The sequence below is a fragment of the Danio rerio genome, chromosome 6 (assembly GCF_052040795.2).
Source record: "Danio rerio strain M-AB ecotype USA chromosome 6, GRCz13ab, whole genome shotgun sequence".
In the NCBI taxonomy this organism is placed as follows: domain Eukaryota; kingdom Metazoa; phylum Chordata; class Actinopteri; order Cypriniformes; family Danionidae; genus Danio; species Danio rerio.
In genome coordinates this window covers 41462052-41484706 of record NC_141026.1, presented here as the reverse complement: position 1 = coordinate 41484706, position 22655 = coordinate 41462052, and the positions used below count along the sequence as shown (strand labels likewise).

The 22655-nt window shown below is 42.2% G+C and overlaps 2 protein-coding genes across 4 annotated transcripts; one reads left to right on the top strand and one right to left on the bottom strand.

The window, feature by feature from the left end:
* The first annotated feature begins 70 nt into the window (after window positions 1-70).
* Window positions 71-4611, top strand: krt4 (keratin 4). Its single transcript, NM_131509.2, has 9 exons — window positions 71-571; window positions 2028-2236; window positions 2320-2380; window positions 2473-2568; window positions 2653-2817; window positions 2900-3025; window positions 3107-3327; window positions 3417-3481; window positions 3576-4611. The coding sequence occupies exons 1-9, from the start codon at window positions 179-181 to the stop codon at window positions 3731-3733; spliced, it is 1494 nt and encodes a 497-aa protein (NP_571584.2). The 5' UTR covers window positions 71-178; the 3' UTR covers window positions 3734-4611.
* si:dkey-195m11.11 lies at window positions 4532-22417 on the bottom strand. 3 transcript variants are annotated; one of them, XM_087257668.1, is made up of 8 exons: window positions 22209-22417; window positions 21737-21787; window positions 20503-20820; window positions 18241-18549; window positions 16264-16599; window positions 9050-9177; window positions 8795-8972; window positions 4532-7084 (listed from the first exon to the last, which is right to left on the bottom strand). In XM_087257668.1, the coding sequence occupies exons 1-8, from the start codon at window positions 22228-22230 to the stop codon at window positions 6888-6890; spliced, it is 1539 nt and encodes a 512-aa protein (XP_087113794.1). In that variant the 5' UTR covers window positions 22231-22417; the 3' UTR covers window positions 4532-6887. The 3 variants fall into 3 exon arrangements, with proteins under 3 accessions (XP_087113794.1, XP_087113795.1, XP_087113796.1); XM_087257669.1 differs by having other exon boundaries at window positions 4532-6993; window positions 22209-22395; XM_087257670.1 differs by having other exon boundaries at window positions 9050-9111; window positions 22209-22395.
* Between the last annotated feature and the right edge of the window lie 238 nt (window positions 22418-22655).

Below are 22655 nucleotides of genomic sequence, written 5' to 3'. Positions count from 1 at the left end.
GTGTGTGTGAGAGCAGTCAGCTCCACCCCCTCAAGAGTGTGTATAAAATTGGTCAGCCAGCTGCTGAGAGACACGCAGAGGGACTTTGACTCTCCTTTGTGAGCAACCTCCTCCACTCACTCCTCTCTCAGAGAGCACTCTCGTACCTCCTTCTCAGCAACTCAAAGACACAGGCATCATGTCAACCAGGTCTATCACCTACTCCAGCGGTGGCTCCATCAGGAAGGGCTACACCAGCCAGTCAGCCTATGCAGTACCTGCCGGCTCTACCAGGATGAGCTCAGTGACCAGTGTCAGGAGATCTGGTGTGGGTGCCAGCCCAGGCTTCGGTGCCGGTGGCAGCTACAGCTTCAGCAGCAGCAGCATGGGTGGAGGCTATGGAAGTGGTCTTGGTGGAGGTCTTGGTGGAGGCATGGGCTTCGTTGCGGCTCCTATCACAGCTGTAACTGTCAACCAGAGCCTGTTGGCCCCCCTCAACCTGGAAATTGACCCCACAATTCAGGCTGTCCGCACTCAGGAGAAAGAGCAAATTAAGACCCTCAACAACCGCTTCGCTTCCTTCATCGACAAAGTAAGTATTCATGCATTTTGTGTCTCTTTTTTATTTTTAATTTTATGCAAATTTCTGGAATGATATTGTGGAGCACAGTGAGTGTAGAACATTCGAATGCAGAACTCATTTTATTACTAAGTGTGACCTTTGAACAAGTAACTCTTAACTCTGGATGCCTTAAGTATTACAACACACCATAATAGCTTGCAGCTGTAAAAAATGAGTGTAAGAGTGATTACCTTTTTATAACAGCATTCTGTAAGCACATCTACAAGCTGGGCTTTTTCTTAGGCCAAATTTAGTTTCATGTCAACGTAATACTAGTATATCAACAGTGAATAGCTAATCAGCTGACGTAAATTCAACAGATGTTAAACCATTTGCACTGGACCTCCCTTTCATGGCTTTAGCCTTGGAAAAAAAGTCCTCAAAAACCCATGACAAGTTATCCAAATATGGGTGGAGTTTAGGTAATAACCTAGCAACCATGTTAGTCATAGATACACAAGTACATTAGAGAGTGCTACAAGAAACTATTGTGTGTGCATAGTCCAAAGTCAAGACTTTATTACCCCACTAACATTTGTACAGGTTATGAGATTTAAATAGTCTCTCTGATGCGATTAAGGAAAAAAAAAAGCTTGTCTTTGATACACCTATATTTGGCTGCAAACAAACACTTCACAACTTTCTGAGCAAATGTGGACAGAAGACACACCCTGAAGGGCATGCAGTCTGCATACACACACACCTTTATTTTTTAGAGCCTGTAGAAGAATTTGCAGTAAGCTGTGTGTGACCAGGATGAGTCATCTGGACCATAGACGTTACCAACTTTTACTCTGCTTTATAACTTTGCTAGCAAGTTGCTGGTCAAAGACTATGCCAATAAAAATGCTGAGGCTGAATATAAGATGGAAATGGATATCTTTGTTACTTTAAGGGGTACACTCTTGCTGCAGATTTCAAGAGAAAAGGTACAACTGCCTCCAATTAAGTAGATCACTAGATAGACAGGTGCCAAGTATGGATGATTTCCAAGGTCCACACACAAAACCTGCCTTAGGGTGTGGCAGGTATGTCTAAATTCTCTGATGTTGCTCCACTGTTTTATCTGTAAAGTAATGCAGGTTTCGGGTGAGGCCATTAGTGGACATTTTTCCCAGTCTTGTAGCTTGTGTGCAGCACTGCCACACCCAGTCAGTCCACTTTCACCTTCCCCTCCCCTGTCCCTCACTCCACCCTGCAGAAAAATGCCTCCTGAAATGACTCATAGCCATTTGTATTGCTCTAAACAATGCTTCCCGAGAGCATATACAAAGAGACTAAAAGAGTCAGGGATACAAATGAGTCATACAAGCCAAACAAAGCCATCTTTATTAATTCATATTTTTTTTAAGAATGCTTCACACTTTAATCCCTAAGGTGCTTAAAAAACAAAAACCACAAATGTAATTGATTTTCCTCCCCTCAGGTGCGCTTCCTGGAACAGCAGAACAAGATGCTGGAGACCAAATGGAGTCTTCTCCAAGAACAGACAACCACACGTTCCAACATCGATGCCATGTTTGAGGCATACATCTCTAACCTGCGCAGACAGCTCGATGGACTGGGAAATGAGAAGATGAAGCTGGAGGGAGAGCTGAAGAACATGCAAGGCCTGGTTGAGGACTTCAAGAACAAGTGAGTGAAGCTGTATTCATGTAGTTGAATAATTTGACCAATAAACAACATTGACTCACTTGCTTTGTCTTATCTCTTAACAGGTACGAGGATGAGATCAACAAGCGTGCTTCCGTAGAGAATGAGTTTGTCCTTCTCAAGAAGGTAATGATTGCTTGCCTGTTTCTGTTCTGGTATCCTTTTTTGCACTTCATTTTATTAGCAATAAGGTATTAATGTCCTCTCGTTTTTTTCAGGATGTTGATGCAGCCTACATGAACAAGGTTGAGCTTGAAGCCAAGGTTGATGCTCTTCAGGATGAGATCAACTTCCTCAGGGCAGTCTATGAGGCTGTAAGTTAAACTCTGTTGTATTTTGGCACACGAAGAGTTCTGCTTCTTTGTAAGGGAGGATAATTAATTGGCTTTCATTTGCAGGAACTCCGGGAGCTCCAGTCTCAGATCAAGGACACATCAGTTGTTGTAGAAATGGACAACAGCAGAAACCTGGATATGGACTCCATCGTGGCTGAAGTTCGTGCTCAGTATGAAGACATCGCCAACCGCAGCCGTGCCGAGGCAGAGAGCTGGTACAAACAGAAGGTGGGTCAAACTCTAAAAGCTTCAACTCTTTGATCCCACCTCATCTGTCCATGCAAGTGCTTATTTGTGGCATTATTTCCAGTTTGAGGAGATGCAGAGCACCGCTGGTCAGTATGGTGATGACCTCCGCTCAACAAAGGCTGAGATTGCTGAACTCAACCGCATGATCGCCCGCCTGCAGAACGAGATCGATGCTGTCAAGGCACAGGTAGAGTGGAGCAAGTGTAAATACACAAATAGTTTGCACTATTCATGAAAGACCCTGACTTCAATCAATATTGCTGTTTAGCGTGCCAACTTGGAGGCTCAGATTGCTGAGGCTGAGGAGCGTGGAGAGCTGGCAGTGAAGGATGCCAAGCTCCGCATCAGGGAGCTGGAGGAAGCTCTCCAGAGGGCCAAGCAAGACATGGCCCGCCAGGTCCGCGAGTACCAGGAGCTCATGAACGTCAAATTGGCTCTGGACATTGAGATCGCCACCTACAGGAAACTGTTGGAAGGAGAGGAGAGCAGGTAGGAAGTCTTGAACACTTCACTTACTGTCATAAAAAACATGGTGCTGAAAACCATGACTAAGCAAATCTATTGTCTACTTTATTCAGACTGTCCAGCGGTGGAGCTCAAGCTACCATTCATGTTCAGCAGACCTCCGGAGGTGTTTCCTCTGGTAAATATTCAGATAAATCAATCTCTGTCTCGAAATCTCGTAATCTCAGCTCGTGTTAGATAAGTGTCTGATTTGTTATTATTTCTTGTTGCAGGTTATGGTGGTAGCGGCTCTGGTTTCGGCTACAGCGGTGGCTTCAGCAGTGGTGGGTCAGGATACGGTAGTGGATCAGGATTCGGTTCTGGATCAGGGTATGGTGGAGGCTCCATCAGCAAAACCAGTGTCACCACCGTCAGCAGTAAACGCTATTAAGGAGAAGCCCGTCCAAACCCCCAGCCGACACAGTTTCCAACCTTCCTTACCTGCAACTAGATCCCTTCTGAACCTTCTTACGACTCAAACCATCTATGGTGCTATATTTTAGCCAGACAGCTGTCCCCTGTTAATGAGGAGATGTGGACGATGATTTTTTAAACACGAAATAAGTTTTAGATTGTTCTGTGTGTTGATGGTAGTTACCCGTATCATGCATCTCCTGTCTGGTGGTGTCACTGCCATTTTAAATCATCAACCCAACTACACTAAAACGATACCAGGAAGAATCGTGCTCCAAGCCACTGAATAGTCTTATTTCTGCACTGATATATACAGGGAAAGTGAGACACATAGAAACCACTGTAACCTACGTAGTACTATGGTTTCACTGGATCAGGGGTGTGCTATACAAGTTCCCGAATGTCTTGTTTGAATGTTTTGTGCTGTTACAAGCTCCCTGCTGTAGTTTTGCTGACTAATCTGACTTTTGTCATTTTGCTATGGCTGTCAGAGTTGGTTTACCTATTTTCTATAAAATGTATATGGCAGTCAGCCAATAACTGATGACAATTGCTTGTGGGCTACTAATGTCCAGTTACCTCACATTCAAGGGAGATCTGTTACAGCAAAAAACAGGCACAATGGGATTTATGTGGACCATCCCTCCTTAACCTTGTGTACTTTCCGTGTTGGAAGTGGTGACTGTACTGCCTTACACATTCCCCTGTATTCAACTGGCTTCCAGAGCATATTTTACATCCCCGGTTATAAATGGAAAATGCAAGAAAACTGAAACAATGTTGAACCAGATTTATTTGGTATTGATTGACGAGACACCAACTTGAAATTTGAATACAATAAATCTGAGACCACAAGTTTTGCCTTGCTTTGTCTTTCATTGCTTTAACTTGAAATGTATTTACAAAAAAATGGTCAGCATAAAAAAATACACATGACTCTAAAATTTTAAAAGTCTAGATAGACAAAAATATTTTAATACAATTTTACAAAAAACAATTATAACACTTAAAAAGTAAATCAAATTAGATGAACTTTATGTTCACCATATATTGATACTTGGCTGTGTCATCCCTCTCATTTATAGAAATCTTTCCAACCATGTTGAACAACTTGTAAAGCACAATTTGCCTTTTTTCAAATTCTCTTACTACACTTATTTTTGAATATATTTCTCACACAATTTTACAGTGAAGCCAAAGTACCTTTTAGTAAAAGAAAAAAAGTATTTTAATAATCTGTAAACTGAACATCTGATGAAAATACATTTGAGGAATGAACTTTAAGAGTAATTAAAAATTGTATTAACTTAAAATCTTCCTCATGAGACAACTGAGGCCATACTGTAAAAAATCCTTCTTTTCACAAGGTTACTGTAATTATTTTTACAGTAAATTACATTAGTATCACTGTACAAGATTTAACTGTAAAAATTCACCGTAACGTGGTGTCTTCAGAACTTTATTGTAAAATTAATCAAATTAGCATGATTACAAATTAGCAAATTACTGTTAAAAGGGCTATATCTTTTGCATGTTAATTATAGAAGTTCATACTCTTTTTATTTCATTATACATAGACATTAATACAAATGTACTTTTATGCTAGTATTGGCACTTCTTTGATATTTAGAAATAACAGTAATTGCAGACCCAAAAACTATTTGGTTTCATTTTCAAAAATAATTTAATACACTGAAAAAAAAGATCTCTGCAAAATTTTTGCAAATAATTTATTTGTGTTGAATTTAAACCAACAAATTATATTTAATAATGTTCAACTTAATTGTTTTTTGTTTAAATTCAGCCCAAATCAATTGTTTACAACCATTTAACTTAAAATGTAGTAAATCCGAGGAATCATCTTTGACAAATTTTCTCAGTGAAGAAAATCATACATGAATGTCATTGTAAATTTTCACTTTTGGGTGCACTGCATCTTTATTTAATTTTATATGGTTGACATGGAAATATAAAATAGTTTTTAATGAATATAACTTTGTGCTTAACCAAAAATGTAATAGACTGCAACAAAAGTAACTGATTCATAAAACCAAACAATGTTACAGTGTTTTAAAACCAAACAAGGTTACAATGTTTTACTGATTTACAGTAAAATATAGTTAATTCTACAAGATAATAATGGGAAATCACAGTAATGGATTTTACTATCTACTTTAAAGTTTTACTATCTGGCTGTAATTTACTGAAACAAAATCACAATAAATTACTGTGAACTATGTCAGTGAAAGTAATGCAATTATTATACAGTAATTTACTGTGAATTTAAGGTAAATTTTTAAAAATAATAATTAGTCACACTTTATCTGTCAATAATCTGTCATTAGTTGAAGTTTTTACCAACACTAACTAGCAATAAACAGCATTTGTACAGCATATATTATTTAATTAATTGTTTCACAATTATTAATGCATTATTAAAATTCAAAGTTGTGTTTGGTAATGCAGTGTGAGTTAACAAAAACTAACAATGAACAATTATATTTCCATTAACTTTTAACACAGTAATACAATCATATACAATACTGTTATACTGGACCTGGTCCAAAATGCACTGTCCATTGCTTGTCCACGTTAAACGCTAGTATTAGATAACGTTAACTGATACAACCTTAGTGTAAAGTGTTACCATTTTACAAAAAAAAAAAAAATCTGTTCATATAATTGTAGTTTGGTCTTCCTGGTTTGTTTGAACCATGCAGGGAAAAAAATAAAAAAATTCAGTTCCTGGTTTGCTTCACTCTGCCATTTAATAGCAACACTAAAAATGCAAAACAGAAAACACTAAACTTTTAAAAATCGGTTATTTTTTTTTTATCTTGCCTTTCCCAAGCTTGCATACCTCATTTATATTTTACTTTACTTTTAAATCAAACCATGATCCTTTTCAGTGGTTGAAAAACACTAGCAGAGCAATCACTACATAGTTAGAATTATCTGAACTGAACATATCAAGTGTGTCCACACCCACATAATTATTATCTTCAAATGAATCTTTCCAGGTAAACTTTAGCAAAATACAAATCTCTTAACATTATTTTACCATTATTCAAGTATCATATTTCATGGTCAAGAGAGTAAACATATTTTTATCATAATTAATTTGTTTTGTCCTACATTTGCTGTGGTAAGTAGTCTGCATTGTTTTGTGAATTTTCAGTACTGATCTGTGCTGTCTCTGGGTCCTGGGGATGTGCTGGTACCTCTTCTTTTGCAGTTCTGCATACACAAATGTACACCAGAATTGCTGTCCCGATTAAAGTTGTGAGAACACCAGCAACAATCGGCATTGTAGCCGGTGGATTGTATACTGCAAAAGACAAATAGCGTGAACTTCAGCAATGCATTGTAATAAAATAATATATGATAAGATGCTATATACAGTATATATTAAAAATGGCCAGGATGAAATTATGGTGCACATTTAAAGTTAAATTATTAAACCGAAGAAGCTTTCAGTCTCCAGAAGCTACTGTCTATTGATTTACAAGGGTAAATGGAATGAAATTGTCTAGTCATGTGATCAGACCTTAATATATAGCCTACTACCTGATACATATAAAGTAAAACAGATACTAATATGACTTAGGTATTTACTCAAAGTACTATTCATCATTTGAGACAAATTGTGCACTAATGTGTGCTAGCTTCATTTACAAGGCTTAAAAGCAACTAAGCACTGCCCTCTGGTGTTTGACATCTTCTAGTGTTCAAAATTCTGAATTAGACACTGAAAAAAAGAGGCAACGACTTCCCAGCTAAAAGTAAATGTTCTCAGAACATTCCTTAACGTTCATTACAAGGTGAGTAAATGTAAACACGTAACGTTATAATATTTTTTGAGCATTAGTAACGTTGATAGAAAAACGGTCTTTGACATTTACTTTTGGCCTATCTGCTGTGGAAAGCAGTTGGCTTTGTTTTAAATGAATCATGTTATTGTTCTAACGTTCTAAATATCAATACAATGAGGATGGTATGTTTGAATAATCATTTAAATAACGTTCCAAGCACATAAATACAACAGAAACTGAAACAATATGAAAACATTCATTCGTTCATTTTCCTTCGGCTTAATCCTTTATCCATCAGAGGTCGCCACAGTAGAATCCAACTTATCCAGCAGATATTATACACAGCGGACACTTTTCCAGCTGCAACCCAGTGCGGGGAAACATCCATACACACACTCAAACACAACAGCCAATTTTGTTTATTCAATTCACCTATACCGCATGTCTTTGAACTGTGGGGGAAACTGGGGAGAACATGCAAACTCCACACAGAAATGCCAACAGACCCATATGGGACTTGAACCAGCGACCTTCTTGTTGTGAGGCGACAGTGCTTACCACTGAGCCAAATTATTTTGCCTTTTAAAAATACAATAAATACAGAATCAGTAGGCCTATATAGACACAAAAAAATAATTACATGATTGAAAAACAAGTTATTTTAAAAAAAAAATCTGGAAAAGAAAAGCATTGCCCAGTAACATTAGATATCTTTCCCTTAAAACTCCAAATATCCTTAAAACCGTCAACATTGTGCATAAATACTAATAGATGCTAATTTAATTTCAGGTGTATTCTAGCTCCTTTTATGCATTTAAAAAAAAACAATAGATTAACAATCATAGGTCTCAAACTCAACTCCTGGAGGGCCGCAGCTCTGCACAGTTTTGCTCCAGCCCTGATCAAACATAGCTGATCCAACTAATAACGGTGTTTGTGATTCTTTGGAACTTCTTGATTATTTGGATCAGCTGTGTTTGATAAGGTTGGAGCAAAACTGTGCAGTGCTGCGGCCCTCCAGGAATTGAGTTTGAGACTTACGATCTAGAAAATACTTAAAGTTTAGAACTTTCTAAGAACATTCAAAATTAATGTTGTATAACTTAATGGGAATGATAAATGATCATTTTTACAACCAAAAATTGTAAGAAGATGTTAAAATGTGCTGAAACAGTGATTAGAGTAATGTGTAATGCATAACAATTTATCTATTTGTAGGCACTCACTGTAAATGAAGACATTATTGCTGGGTTGAGACACTTGTTTGATTTTTGACGAATCAAGCTGGAATGCACATTCATACTCTCCTTCTACTGGGGCAGAAAGTGTGACAGACTTCAAGTATTGAGGTTGGGTGTAGATTTCCCTAAAGACTTGACCATTCTTTCTAAATATGTAGTACCCCTAAACAGGAAGGAAAGGCTGTTATTATTTTAATGTAATTACAGAACAATTAGTTTTAATGGTTTTAGGTGACTTACATAGTCTTGTGTTTTTAAAAGAGTAGAGTTGATAAAGCAGACGAGTTCCACATCTTGTTTATCTGTGACATACAGTTTGGAGACAGGACCATGCAAAAACACAGACAGTTTTGGACGGGGCATTGCATCTGGCAGAAAAGTGGACAATTCAGAGAAGACAATTATTTAAAGATAAAAATCATGAAGAAAGACTTCAGACTATTAAGACCATATTATTATTATTATTATTTGGCTTTAATATCTCAAATTCATTTTCAGAAAAAATTATTGTAAATACAAGTGAAAAATTTGCCATTAATGGCTTCTTGAGTTGAATTTTTGACTTTAAATATTTGTGAATTCTATTTGTCGCTATAGTAATATATTGTTCCATACACTACCTGACAAAAGTCTTGTCGCCTATCTGAGTTTTAGGAACAACAAATAACAACCTGACTTCTAGTTGATCATTTGGTATAAGAAGTGGCTTATATGAAAGGCAAAGTCCTCTAGATTACTCTTATTTTGCCAAAATAAAATATGATCATGCATCATTATGAATTAAGTATTTAATTAGGACAGTAAGGTCTGACTTCGCTTAGATAAAAGTCTTGTCACCTAACAGAAATAATGTACAGTATATGATATAAAGTCATAGTGCAGTGAAAAAAGATTTAATATTGTGTATGACTCTCATGAGCTTGGAGGACTGCATCCATACATCTCTGCAATGACTCAAATAACTTATTAATAAAGTCATCTGGAATGGCAAAGAAAGCGTTCTTGCAGGACTCCCTGAGTTCATCAAGATTCTTTGGATTCATTTTCAATGCCTCCTCCAGCACAAAAGTCTTGATACCTCAGGCTGATGATGTTGCCATCCATTCTGCAGTTCCCCTTCGGGGGGAACTTCAGCACTATAAGTGGATTTGATTGTAAAATCCACGCATTGGGAGGTTCGGTTCAGAAGCTACTCGTCTGAAAGAGTATTGAACGGGCCAATTAAGAATGAATTGGCAGCGCAAGCCTGCGCAGGTGAGCGGCATAAGCAATCAACTGAGTATATAAGCTCACCTGGCGCCAGCAGACGCTATCCTTTTCGCTTCAGAGACTTTCTGATCGAGTCGATGAGGGTTCCTCCTGCTGTGACCAGCGATTCTGAGCGAACGAGAGCATTCTCCCGGTCCAGAGTGTGTACACGCAGTGGCAGACGGTCGAGCTGGGTTTCTCCCTTGCCTGGCGTTCTTTGGGTCCGGTCCTCCAGAGCGGTGCGTATAAAATTGCAAACTTCACAGAAAGAGCAACACAGTCGTGCAGCACGTCCTTATCAGGACGGCGCTCCGACTGTGCGTTTCTGGATGCGGTGGTTTCCTGTCCTCGGATGATGGGCGCGGGCACTGTGTTACATGTCTGGGGGTCCAGCATGTTAATGCGCTGCTCGCGGGCAGTTCATGTCGTCATTGCGATGCCATGACTGTTGCGCAAGATCGCGGTTAGCCTTTGCAAAAGGGCGAACCACCCCAATTGTCCCCTGCTCTGCAGCGGGCACTCGGGCAGATCTGAGGGTTTCAGCGAGAGATAATCCGTCGCCCACGGGCCCGCGGACCTCCCGCTCCTCTAAGCGCTCCATCCAAGCTTCGGGCGGGGGAAGCGATCCGTCTAACAGATGGTAGCCCTTACGCCCGATGACACCGGAGACCAGATGTCCACCGCGGCATCGGAGGGTGGGCTTTCATTGTCCGATGATCCAGACCCGCTCGCCCCCTTCGGGCTGGTGAGCGCTGTCACTACGGATCCTGAAACGGACATGTTAGCCGTGCTTTCCCGGGCTGCTTCGGCCGTGGGTTGGAGATGGTTTATCCCCCAGCTCCGCGGCCGGACCGACTAGAGGGGCGTTCCCTTCTTCCCGGAGGTGCACAGTAGGCTCACGCGGTCTTGTAAAGCACTTTTTTCTGCTCGTGCTGCGTGTTCCTCCACCCTAACCACTCTTGACGGTGAAACAGCCAGGGGGTATGTGGCGATTCCTCAGGTTGAGTGCGCGATGGCGGTAAATCCGCGCGGCGCCTCTTCTTGGCGGGTTCGCCTCATCTCCCATCCAAAGCCTGTAAGTTATCTACCTCCCTCGGAGCTAGAGCTTACATAGCTGCGGGCCAGGCTGCTTCCGCCTTGCATGCGATAGCCACCTACCAGCGCTACCAAGCGCAGGCGCTGGCCGAGCTGCACGAGGGTGGGTCCAACCCAGACTTACGAGCTTCGCACCGCCGCCGACTTAGCTCTTCGGACTACTGAGTCCGCTGCATGTGCGTTGGGGAGGACGATGTCCACATTAGTGGTCCAGGAGCGCCACCCCTGGCTGATATGCGCAAAGTCGACAAAGTCCGCTTTCTTGACTTCCCCATATCCCCAGCCAGGTTCGGCGACACTGTCTGTGAATTCACCCAGGAATTCAAGGCGGTGAGAGAGCAGTTGGTGGGTGATGTCTTATCGGCGGTCCGTAGCCCGCTCCGCCCGCCGTGCCATTCATACCTGCTCCTCGCCGAAGGCGCCCGCCTACGAGAGCTGCTCCGCCCCCGCACACGCCTCAGGCGAAGCGAGCGCGTCGGGCACCTCGGAAGCAGGCAGCCCCCCTGCCCAGAACGCCGCTAAGTCCGGCAATGGACCGCGAAGCGCCCCTGGGACAGGCCATCTGGAGAAGAGGGAACTTGCTCTTTCCCCGCTGGAGGGCGGGGCCCCATTTCCAACGGCACTTTTTACTGCCATGAAAACATTATGAAAGGGCACTTTTCACTTCCCCAGATGTGACAGCCCGAAATCTGCCAGTCTGGGACGCTATGCTTTCTAGCTTGCAGATTCGGTGCGTTTCGCCAGTGGCTCACGAGCGCTGGGAGGACGGTCTCCTTTCTCCCACCCCTCGAGCCTCCCCTCCGGAGCTCGGGTTTGGAGTGAGAGCAAATATCTCACCTCCAGCTTTTCCGTGGGACCCGCGAGCTTCCCGGATCAGCACACCCACTCCGCGCTGCCCCACTGCTGGTACGTCAGCAATTGTAGCGATGAGTCCATTAGCGAGAGCTCTGCCTGCCTGGTTAGCGCGGGCCAGCTCTTCGCGGTGGCTCATACGCACAATCAGACTCGGCTATGCGATTCAGTTCGCGAAACGGCCCCCCAAGTCACGGGTGTGTATTCACCAGGGTCAACCCCCTGTCCGCCCCTGTCTTGCGAGAGGAGATTGCTGTCCTCCTGGCGAAGGATGCAATCGAGCCGCTCCCTCCAGCCGAGATGGAGAGCGGGTTTTACAGCCCACGCTTCATCGTGCCCAAAAAGAGCGGTGGGTCACGGCCAATCCTAGATCTGCGCGTTTTAAACCGCTGCCTGCACAAGCTGCCGTTCAGAATGCTCACGCAGAAGCGCATTCTCCAATGCGTTCGTCCTCTGGGTTGGTCTGCAGCATTAGACCTGATGGACGCGTATTTCCATGTCTCCACTCTTCCTCGCCACCGACAGTTTCTGCGGTTTGCGTTTGAAGGTCGAGCTTGGCAATACAAAGCCCTCCCCTTCGGGCTCTCTCTGTCTCCGCGGGTCCTCACCAAGCCCGCGGAGGGTGCCTCAGCGCCCCTTCGGCTCGCGGGCATCTGCATACTCAATTTCTTTACGACTGGCTGAATTGCCCTCTCTTTTTAATTATGCACAGAGTTGATTATGCACAGAGACAAAGTGCTCTGGCACTTCCACCTGTGGGGGTTTCAGGTCAACCGAGAAAAGAGCAAACTCGCCCCCGTGCAGAGGATCTCTTCTCTCGGGCTGGAGCTGGACTCGGTCATTATGGCAGCGCGCCTCTCCGGAGAGCGCGCTCAGCTGATGCTGTACTGTCTGAGAGAGCTCGACAGTAAAATAGTGGTCCCACTGAAACTATTTCAGAGGCTCCTGGGGCATATGGCATCCGCAGCCGCTTCATGCCGCTCGGATTATTCTATATGAGACCACTTCAGCACTGGCTTCACGATCGAGTCCCCAGACGCGCATGGCACGCGCGCGCACACCGAGTCTCTGTTACTGCGCTGTGTCGCCGCGCCCTCAGCCCTTGGAGCGACCCCTCGTTCCTACAGGCCTGGGTGTCTCTAGAACAGGCGTCCAGTCTTGTTGTCGTTTCAGCAGACGCTTCCAACACGGGCTGGGGGGCTGTGCGTTGCGAGCATGCGGCTGCGGACCTGTGGAAAGGTAACCAGTTGCATTGGCATATCGCCTGGAGCTGTTGGCTGTGTTCCTCGCTCTCCACCGTTTTTTTCCGGTGTTGGAGCGGCAACACGTGCTGGTCAGGACGGACAGTACGGCGGCGGTGGCGTATATCAGCCGTATAGGGGGTATGCGCTCTCGCCGCATGTCTCAGCTCGCCCGCCGTCTGCTCCTCTGGAGTCATCCGCGGCTGAAATCGCTGCACGCCATTCATATTCAGGCAAGCTCAACCGTGCAGCCGATGCGCTCTCACGGCAGCCTTGCGTCCTGGAGAATGGAGACTCCACCCCGAGTCTGTTCAGCTGATATGGGCGCGATTCGGGGAAGCCCAGATCGATCTGTTGCTTCCCCCGAGATCGCTCATTGCCAGTTGTTCTTTCCCTGACCGAGTGCTCTCGGCACGGATGCACTGGCTTACAGCTGGCCTCGGGGCACGCGCAATACGCGTTTCCCCCAGTGAGCCTGCTCGCGCAGTTACTGTGCATGGTCAGGGAGGACGAGGAACAGGTTGCTGGCTGCGCCCCTCTGGCTCAACCGGACCTGGATGTCAGAGCTCTCCCTCGCGATAGCCCTCCCCTGGCAGTCCCTTCGAGAGAGCACCTACTCTCTCAGGGACAGGGCACCACCTGGCACCCTCGCCGATCTTTGGAGATTTTTAGACGCGAGGAAGACTTAGGTAACCTCCGATTGCGGTGGCTAATACCGTCACTCGGGCTAGAGCCCCCTCTCCGAGCGCGCCTATGCCCTGACGTGAAGTCTATTCACTGAATGGTGTGTCTCTCGCTGAGAAGACCCCCGTAATTTGCCAGATCAGCGTTGTGCTTTCTTTACGCCGAGAGAAGTTGGAGAGCAGGCTGTCGCCCTCCACACTCAAGGTTACGTGGCTGCCATCTCCGCTCTCATAACGCGGTGGCTGGCAGCACCGTGGGAACGCATAACCTCATCATCCGGTTCCTCAGGGGCGTTAAGCGAATTAATCCACCCCGCCCCCTCTCATGCAGTATATTTCTGTCCCTGAAGACAGCTCTGCTGGTCGCGTTGATATCGATTAGAGGGTCGGGGACCCGGAGGCATTTTTCGGTCAGTGACTCATGCCTGTAATTGGGCTGGCTTCTCTCACGTCCTGAGACCCCGCCCGCGATATGTGCCCAAGGTTCCTACCACTCCGTTTTAATACGAGGTAGTGAGCCTGCAAGCGCTGCCCTCGGAGGAGGCAGACCCAGCCCTTATTTATTGTCCAGTTCGCGTTTTGCGTATTATCTGGACCGCACTCAGAGTTTAGATCATCTGAGCAGCTCTTCGTCTGTTATAGCGGTCGGCAGCAGGGAAGTGCCGTACCGAAATAAGTTCCCACTAGATTGTGGATGCCTTTCTTTCACTATCAGAGCCGAGATGAGCCGCGTCCCCCGAGAGCGCGTGCGCACTCCACTCGGAGCATCCTCTCGAGCGCGCGCACGCGGCGCCCCTCTAACAGACATCTGTAGAGCTGCGGGCTGGGTGACACCCAACACATTTGCAAGGTTTTACAATCTGCGAGTGGAGCCGGTTTCCTCAAGGGTATTAGGTAACCCTTGGTGATTGAGGAAACAATTCGGTAGGGTGTTGAAACACGCTTGCTGCGCCATTTTCCCTAACACGGAGATACGTGCGCCTTTTTATCTGTCAGTAAAGTTCCCCGTCAGGTGAGCCCTGCAGATTCCTCCGTGGCCCCCAGCACTGACTCAGCGGAGGAGTCACTTGCTGGCCCACTACGTTGTAGGTCTGCCCGCTGGTCAGCCCGCGTTTTGGGTAAAGGTGCCTGCTATGTGTGGTCCCCACTAGGCGATCCCATATGCTTATTCAGCCACGGTTAAGTCCCCCCCCCTGGGCGGACCCGTGTCTTCCCTCCCCGCTAACCACTCTTTTGCTATGCGTACTCCCCCTTTTTAGGGCTAGTCCATATGTAAATTCTGCCATCTATCCCCCCTTGGGTAACGGATGGCCTCCGCAGCGTCCTCCCTATCGGGATTGCACGCTTCCCAACGTACTGTCGTATTTTCCTAGAATTATCTAGATGCTCACGACTTCCCAAAAAATATATATAAATCCGTAAAACTTCTGTTGAAGTAGGATAAATTAGGGCCAGGGACACGTTGGAGGACCGCGCCCCCCATGATGTGGGTGCGTCACGCTTGCTTGACTATCTCCTCATCGGGGGTGTTGGTAAGGTGCAGTCATTATGGCGCTTTCAATGGGCTCCCAATGCGTGGATTTTACAATCAAATCCACTTATAGTGCTGAAGTTCCCCCCGAAGGGGAACGTTCGAGGTTACTAAAGTAACCCTTCGTTCCCCGAGGAGGGGAACGGAAGCACTATACTCCGTCGCCATAATGACTGTCCCTTAGCTGTTGAAAGTCTCTTCAGCTTAAAAAGGATAGCGTCTGCTGGCGCCAGGTGAGCTTATATACTCAGTTGATTGCTTATGCCGCTCACCTGCGCAGGCTTGCGCTGCCAATTCATTCTTAATTGGCCCGTTCAATACTCTTTCAGACGAGTAGCTTCTGAACCGAACCTCCCAATGCGTGGATTTTACAATCAAATCCACTTATAGTGCTTCCGTTCCCCTCCTCGGGGAACGAAGGGTTACTTTAGTAACCTCGAACGTTCTCTTGCACACCCCCATACTGAATGTAACCCCAAACCATGATTTTCCTTCATTAAACCTGATTTCTATGAGAATCTTCGCTCTACGTGGGTTTCAATAGGTCTTCTGCAGTATTTATGATGATCGGGACGCAGTTCAACAGATAATTCATCAGAAAAATCTGCCACTTTTCCAAATGACCAACTAGAAGTTATTATTTGTTCCTCTTACAACTAGGATTAATGACAAGACTTTTGTCAGGTTGTGTATATTAGCCAAATAGAACAAATGTGCACTTTAAATCATCTTTTTGCATATTTACATTTTCAACACTATAACTTTATATTATAATTTTGAAGACTTAATCTCAGTCTGTCTCACCTGAGCAAACGATAAAGAGAGTCCCTTGCTCTTTGCATGATTCTGTAACATTTAATGAACAATCTTTTATCTTATTTTCTTTCCCGCTGCATTTGATGTCCCCAATTGTGTTCGTGAACAGCCTTGTGCTATCTGAAAGCCTTTGCCAATTCAGCATATGCCCACATCCTAGATCCCTGCACACCACTGAAGCTGTGGTGGCAGCAGCCTGAGAAACAGCTTCAGTGTCCAATGGCTTCTGACAAACAGGCCTCCACTGGAACTTCAGATTTATATTCAGATATCCCATACAGCTCTCTCCACGCCTTTGTTCCCACAGCTGAACCGGAAGACTTTCTAATGCATCACACAAAAAATAAATCAACAAATCAATAATTGGCAAATCAATAAACAATGTCAAATTATACTCAGATTTGTCAAGATATTAAACTCTATTTACATTCAAATCAGTTGAACGGTGTAGAAATTACAACAGTTTTCATAGGTGTCTCCCAATTGTTAAGGGACCAAAAGTAATTAGACAGAATAACAATCAAACTTTCACTTTTTAGTACTTAGTTGCAAATCGGTTGCAGTCAATTATAACCTGAAGTCTGAAACGCTTAGACGTCACCAGACGCTGAGTTTCATCTCTGGTGGTGCTCTGCCAGGCCTCTACAGAAACAGTCTTCAGTTTCTGCTTGTTCCGGGGGCATTTTCTCTTTTGTTTTGTCTTCAACAAGTGAAATGCATGCTTAATCGGATTCAGGTCAGATGATTGACTTGGCCATTGCAAAACATTCCACTTCTTTTCCTTCAAAAACCCTGGTTGCTTTTACAGTATGACAACCAGTTCCATTGACAGCCATACATGCCCACGCCATGTCACTACTACTACCATGCCTCAGTGCCTAGGATCATGAGCAGTTCCTTTCCTTCTCCATACTTTTGTCTTCCTATCACTCTGGGACCAGCACTGTGAAGGCTTTTTTAGAACTCTTATCTGGCCTTCCTGTTTTTGAGGCTCACCAATGGTTTACGTCTTGTGGTGAACCCTCTATATTCAATCTGGTGAAGTCTTCTCTTGATTGTTCACCTTGACACACATACACCTACCTCCTGGAGAGTGTTCTTGATCTGGCCAACTGTTGTGAAGGGTGCTTTCTTCACCAGTGTAATAATTCTTTGGTTGTCCACCACAGTTGTTTCTGTGGTCTTCTGGGTTTTTTGGTGTTGCTGAGCTCACCAGTGTGCTTTTTCTTTTTAAGAAAGTTCAAATCAGTTGTTTTGGTCATGCCTAATGTTTTTGCTATCTCTCTGACAGGTTTGTTTTGTTTTTTCAGCCTAATGGTGGCTTGCTTGACTGATAGTGACAACTCTTTGGATCTCATCTTGAGAGTTGACAGTAACAGATTTCAAATGCAAATAGCACACTTGAAATGAACTCTGGACCTCTTATCTGCTCATTGTAATTGAGATAATGAGGGAATAACACACATCTGGTCATGGGACAGCTTAGAAGCCAATTGTCCAATTACTTTTAGACCCTGAACAAGTAGGAGGCACATATGTGCGCTTGAAATTCTGCGCTTGAAAACTGTTGAAATTCTTATAGCGTTCACCTGATTTGAATGTAAATACCCTCAAATTAAAGCTGACTGTTTGCAATTAAAGCACATCTTGTTTGTTGCATTTCAAATTGATTGTGTTGGTGTATAGAGCCAAAATGTTAGAATGGTTTCGATGTCTGTTTTCAATAAAATTATCATTTATTTTATTGTCTAAACTTTTGATAAATATTTATCAATAAAGTTTTAAATAAAATATTATCATTTACAAATATAAAGATATGAAAAAAAAATAATACAACCCTTGAAAATGCTCTGCCTCTTTGGATACACACAATGTAAATTAAGAGAAATTGCAAGTTTTAAATATTTATTCATCTTGATTTTTGCATAGCTGCATATATGTGTGTAAAATAAATAATATATTTACCTGGGATAGCTTGTTTAGTAGCCAGGGGTGAGTGTAGGACTTTTCCATTGTACACCATCTCCGTAGAGCAGGCGAACTCCACTGGGACAAACATATTCTTCTGACTTGAATAAGTACTACTGATGTCTGTGAGAAATGAAGAGCCAAGCAATGTCCAGTTGTTTGCAGGGGTGAAGGGGAGATAGCGGTAAAACTGGCTCATTGTGTAGTTTGTCAATGTGTTTGGGGTTATATTACAGGACACAGTGTAATTGCCACCCTCAAGAAAGAAATCGGGGTTCACAGTGATGTTAGGAGGAGAGAGTGCAGCTGGTGAAAGAAAGAGAAACACCCTCATAGAAATGTGATATATGGCAATATATCCAAATTACATATATGACATACAAGTAAAATTTTGGATTTCACATTTAGGAATAAAATGTCAACTATGCAACATATATTTTGAAATTTCATTTAATTTCATTTCTTTTACAACTATTGCAAATACAAATAAGTACATGAGTTCAAATATATTAGCTTTAATTTTAGGGTGTACTCAGACTAGGCACAGTTGCATTGAACTGTGCTGGGGCGCGATTGTCCATCATGCTGCATGTATTAGGAGGTTCACTGAAGGTGCAGCTGTCATGCAGTGAGGGGTTTGTGTCTGTAATAAACTATGACAGTTTGTGTGTATTGAAAAGTAAGAAGAGTAATAAATCCATATGAAACAGACACTTAAAAGTGATGTTATGTCTTCATTTTCGGGCTCAGGTGCGCTTTACATTTACGCTACAAGTGTACCACAACAAAGCCCAACCGAACTGCAGTCTGGAACACCTCTTCAACAATTTCGCAATTCGGAGCACTCACACTTGTCATACGAACCAGGAAATGTGCCCGGGAACAGTTTGGATAGCCTAGTATGAGTAAACCCTTAATGGCCATATATGAACATATTTGTAATTCAACGGTTGGCTTTTCTATTGTAGTTTGCTTTTGAAAACTCGAGAGGGAGTCAGTCGATATCAAGCTGATATTTTATGCATGATGACTAGCAAACTGGCTGCACTCATGAACGTATGTAATGCTGCGTTCACACCAGATGTGGAAAAAGCGTCAAGAGCGAGTGATTTATATATTAAGTCAAGGCAAAGACTTGAATAGACATCTTGCGGCAAATCGTTCAAGTTGGACAAGCTGAATTTCAGCAGACATTTGCGCCATGTTAACCAATCAGGACCTTTCTCTAGTAAGGCCATGATTAAGATGTAGCGCCAGTCGTTGATGTCCTGAGGGAAAAATTTCCTGCCGACACCAAGCAACAGTTATCAAACTGGGCTCAGCTTAGTCTGAAGCACTGGTTCCATCATCCAGGTATAGTTTCTGGAGGAGTTTATGAGCTCACAGAGCTGGGTGCACCTCAGAATGGATCTAATGGCTTCTGGCAAGGCTCCAAACAAATTGACACTGTTTTTCAGTCTTCCTAAAGCATATAAACACAGCTATTCTCTCAATAAAATCCATGTTAGACATTTAGCAACAAAGCTAAACACCTGGTAGACAGAAGCCCCGCCCATTAGGCGAATTCGCATCTGTTGTGAAGCAGATTTGACTGCTCAAAATGTTCCTGCTCAAAATGTTCACACGTCTATTTACACGTGAATATCGTGATTTATCCCCGCATATCGTGTCTGGTGTGAACTTAGTAAGACATTGAGGCTTCCAGAAATATCCAATAGTATCTGCATGCAGCCTTTATGATGCAAGCTGAGATTGCATTACTCAGCGATGCAATGTCAGACACAATGCACTCAATGGAATGAGTGACGTCACTGTGACGGGTAGGGTTAGGGGTGGGGTTAGGTGAGGGCATTAAAAAGCATTGGATGCAGCTCACATTAAACTGCACCAGGTCTGCATCCAGACCCCTCTCGAAATGTCCACAGCTGCCCCTTTTGGATTTACGAGAAATGGCAGGGATGAGAAACTATGCCCCAGTAACATGTTTGAGATTAATTGAGTATTTGAGTCAAAAATGTACGAGGCGCCTTCTAGTGGAACCACTTGAGTGAAAACAAAAGCTGCAAGAAGACAATTCTCAAAAAATGTAGCCCTGGGCACATATTTATAATGAGCCTGGGTTGCAAAATAAAATTACAATAAAAAATATATATATTTGTTGTATATATGACAGATTTATGTAAAATTCAATTACTTGTATGCCATAAAAAAACAAATTTCCTGAAGTAATATGTTGAGAATATGCAACATCAAACTTACATACGATGAAGTCAACAGGGTTGCTGAATTCAGAATATGGCTTCTTCAGTGAAGTCTTGGTGGATTTGTACCAGCACACTAATTTGCCTTCATATTGACTGACTGCAGGAATTGTGAAGTACATACTTCCTGAATGTATGACCTCCGACGTCAACCAGGATACTGTGCTCTCTGGCGTCTGTGAGGAGTTTTCCAGTTTGCCAATAGACACAGTCATGGGATACGGAGAATATCTGGGAATGTTACAACTAAACTGTACTGGAGTGTTTAAAGCAACCTTATTTGGATTCACACTGTATGGAAAATTCAGTGTAGGAGCTGGAACAGAAAAAATGCAGATGCTTATTTATGTCAGTAATGAAATTTACAATCAATATTCAGCAATGCCTAAGCAAAACAAAAAACATTAAGTAAAATATATCTGCTTTTTATATGATTCTCTAAGGGGAACCCATACGGTTAAGGCTAAAAAAAATTGTAAAATACTGCATAAACTACATATATCTTAATATTTGTATATTATGTAAAATTAAATTTCATTTCAACCTTACAAATTTTTTTCATATACATGTTAAAGAAAATAAGTAGGTACTGTAAATATACTTTTAAATGCTTTTGATATTTTTAAAAAGTATTTTCCCAAAAATAATGTATATAAATGGCCAAATTAAGTATCTGTATAAATATATATTTATGTAAATATATATTTTAATCGATATTATGCATTGTCTGGCTATTACTGTGTGTTACAGGGATATGCATTAGACTGACCAGAATATTTGGCTTCACAATGTTGCAAAAGAACATTTTTAGGTAATAATTTCTGGCTCAAAACATACTGTTCAAAATTTTGTGGTAAGATCATTAAAACAATTAAATGAATATTTTCATTTAACAAGTGACATTACAAACATTCATAATGTTTACAAATTAAATGTTATTTTTTTTACTTTCTTTTCATAATTGAAAAAATCTTCCAAAAAATGTTTAAAACAATCAACTGCAAAACATTCTTAAAGTGAATGACAATAAAAAGGATTCTTAATCATGATATTAGAAAGACTTTGACAGATTATGCACACTGAATATGCACTAAACATTCAGCTTCATCATTATAGAAAATAAATTACACTTTAAAATATATAAATACAAGTTAGTGAGAAAGATAGTACATAATATATGCTGACTTTAAAACATTTGCTTGTGGGTATGTACAGAAGTAAGGTATTCTTACCCTGAGACACAGTGCTTCTCACACACATTATCCAGCACACCACAGTTAACGCTACGGAGAAAGAGTAATTGCAATATACTGTGAAAAACAGCATTTCCTAAATAAAAGTACATGAAAATGAAACTGTCATTATGGAAAAAACTACATGCAGGCCATTATTTAATTCCAGGTTCTTTATAGTGGAAAAAAAATCTTTATAGTTTATTAAAATGCATATTTTTAAGAACTTTTCTCTAAAAGTCTTGAGAACCCAAAAATGGTGCTTCAGTGATCTTAAAATACTGTATGGCCCTTTTAATACAATTTGTTGCAGTTTATTTCAAATGTAATTGACTAAAATAACAATGGTTCATTGTAAATCAAAGCAAAATGAAATATATATATTTAATAAAATGTTCCTCCGTTAGACAATGTATTTCAATGAGCTAAGATTTAACTTTCAAAACATCAGGAAAACAAAATAAACCCTTACCTCTTATGTTGTTGAGAATCATCCTGACAAGACACAATAAATGAAACTGTAGCACAGTAAGAAAGTTTTACTGGTGAAATCTACAACAAGAAGAGCTGAAATACCCAACTGATGAAACACTTAAAGGGTCACGAAACACCAAAACACATTTTTTGAGCTGTTGACAGTCGTATATGTGTCCCACACTGCTAAAAACAGGAAGCTTACTGACTTAAAAAGGGGATGTATTTTTTATTATTACTCTACATTAAAAACACATTATTCCACCTTATTGTAAATAACTGCTACATTTTAAAGTATTTCAAATATTTTTTATGTTTAAATTACGGTATACTCATCATGTTTTGATTTCCTTATAATCAATGTTGAATATTTTTGCATTATACTTGTTTTATTTTTGTATTATGCCGCAGTCACACTTGTGTATTTTTAAGCTTGCAGAATTTG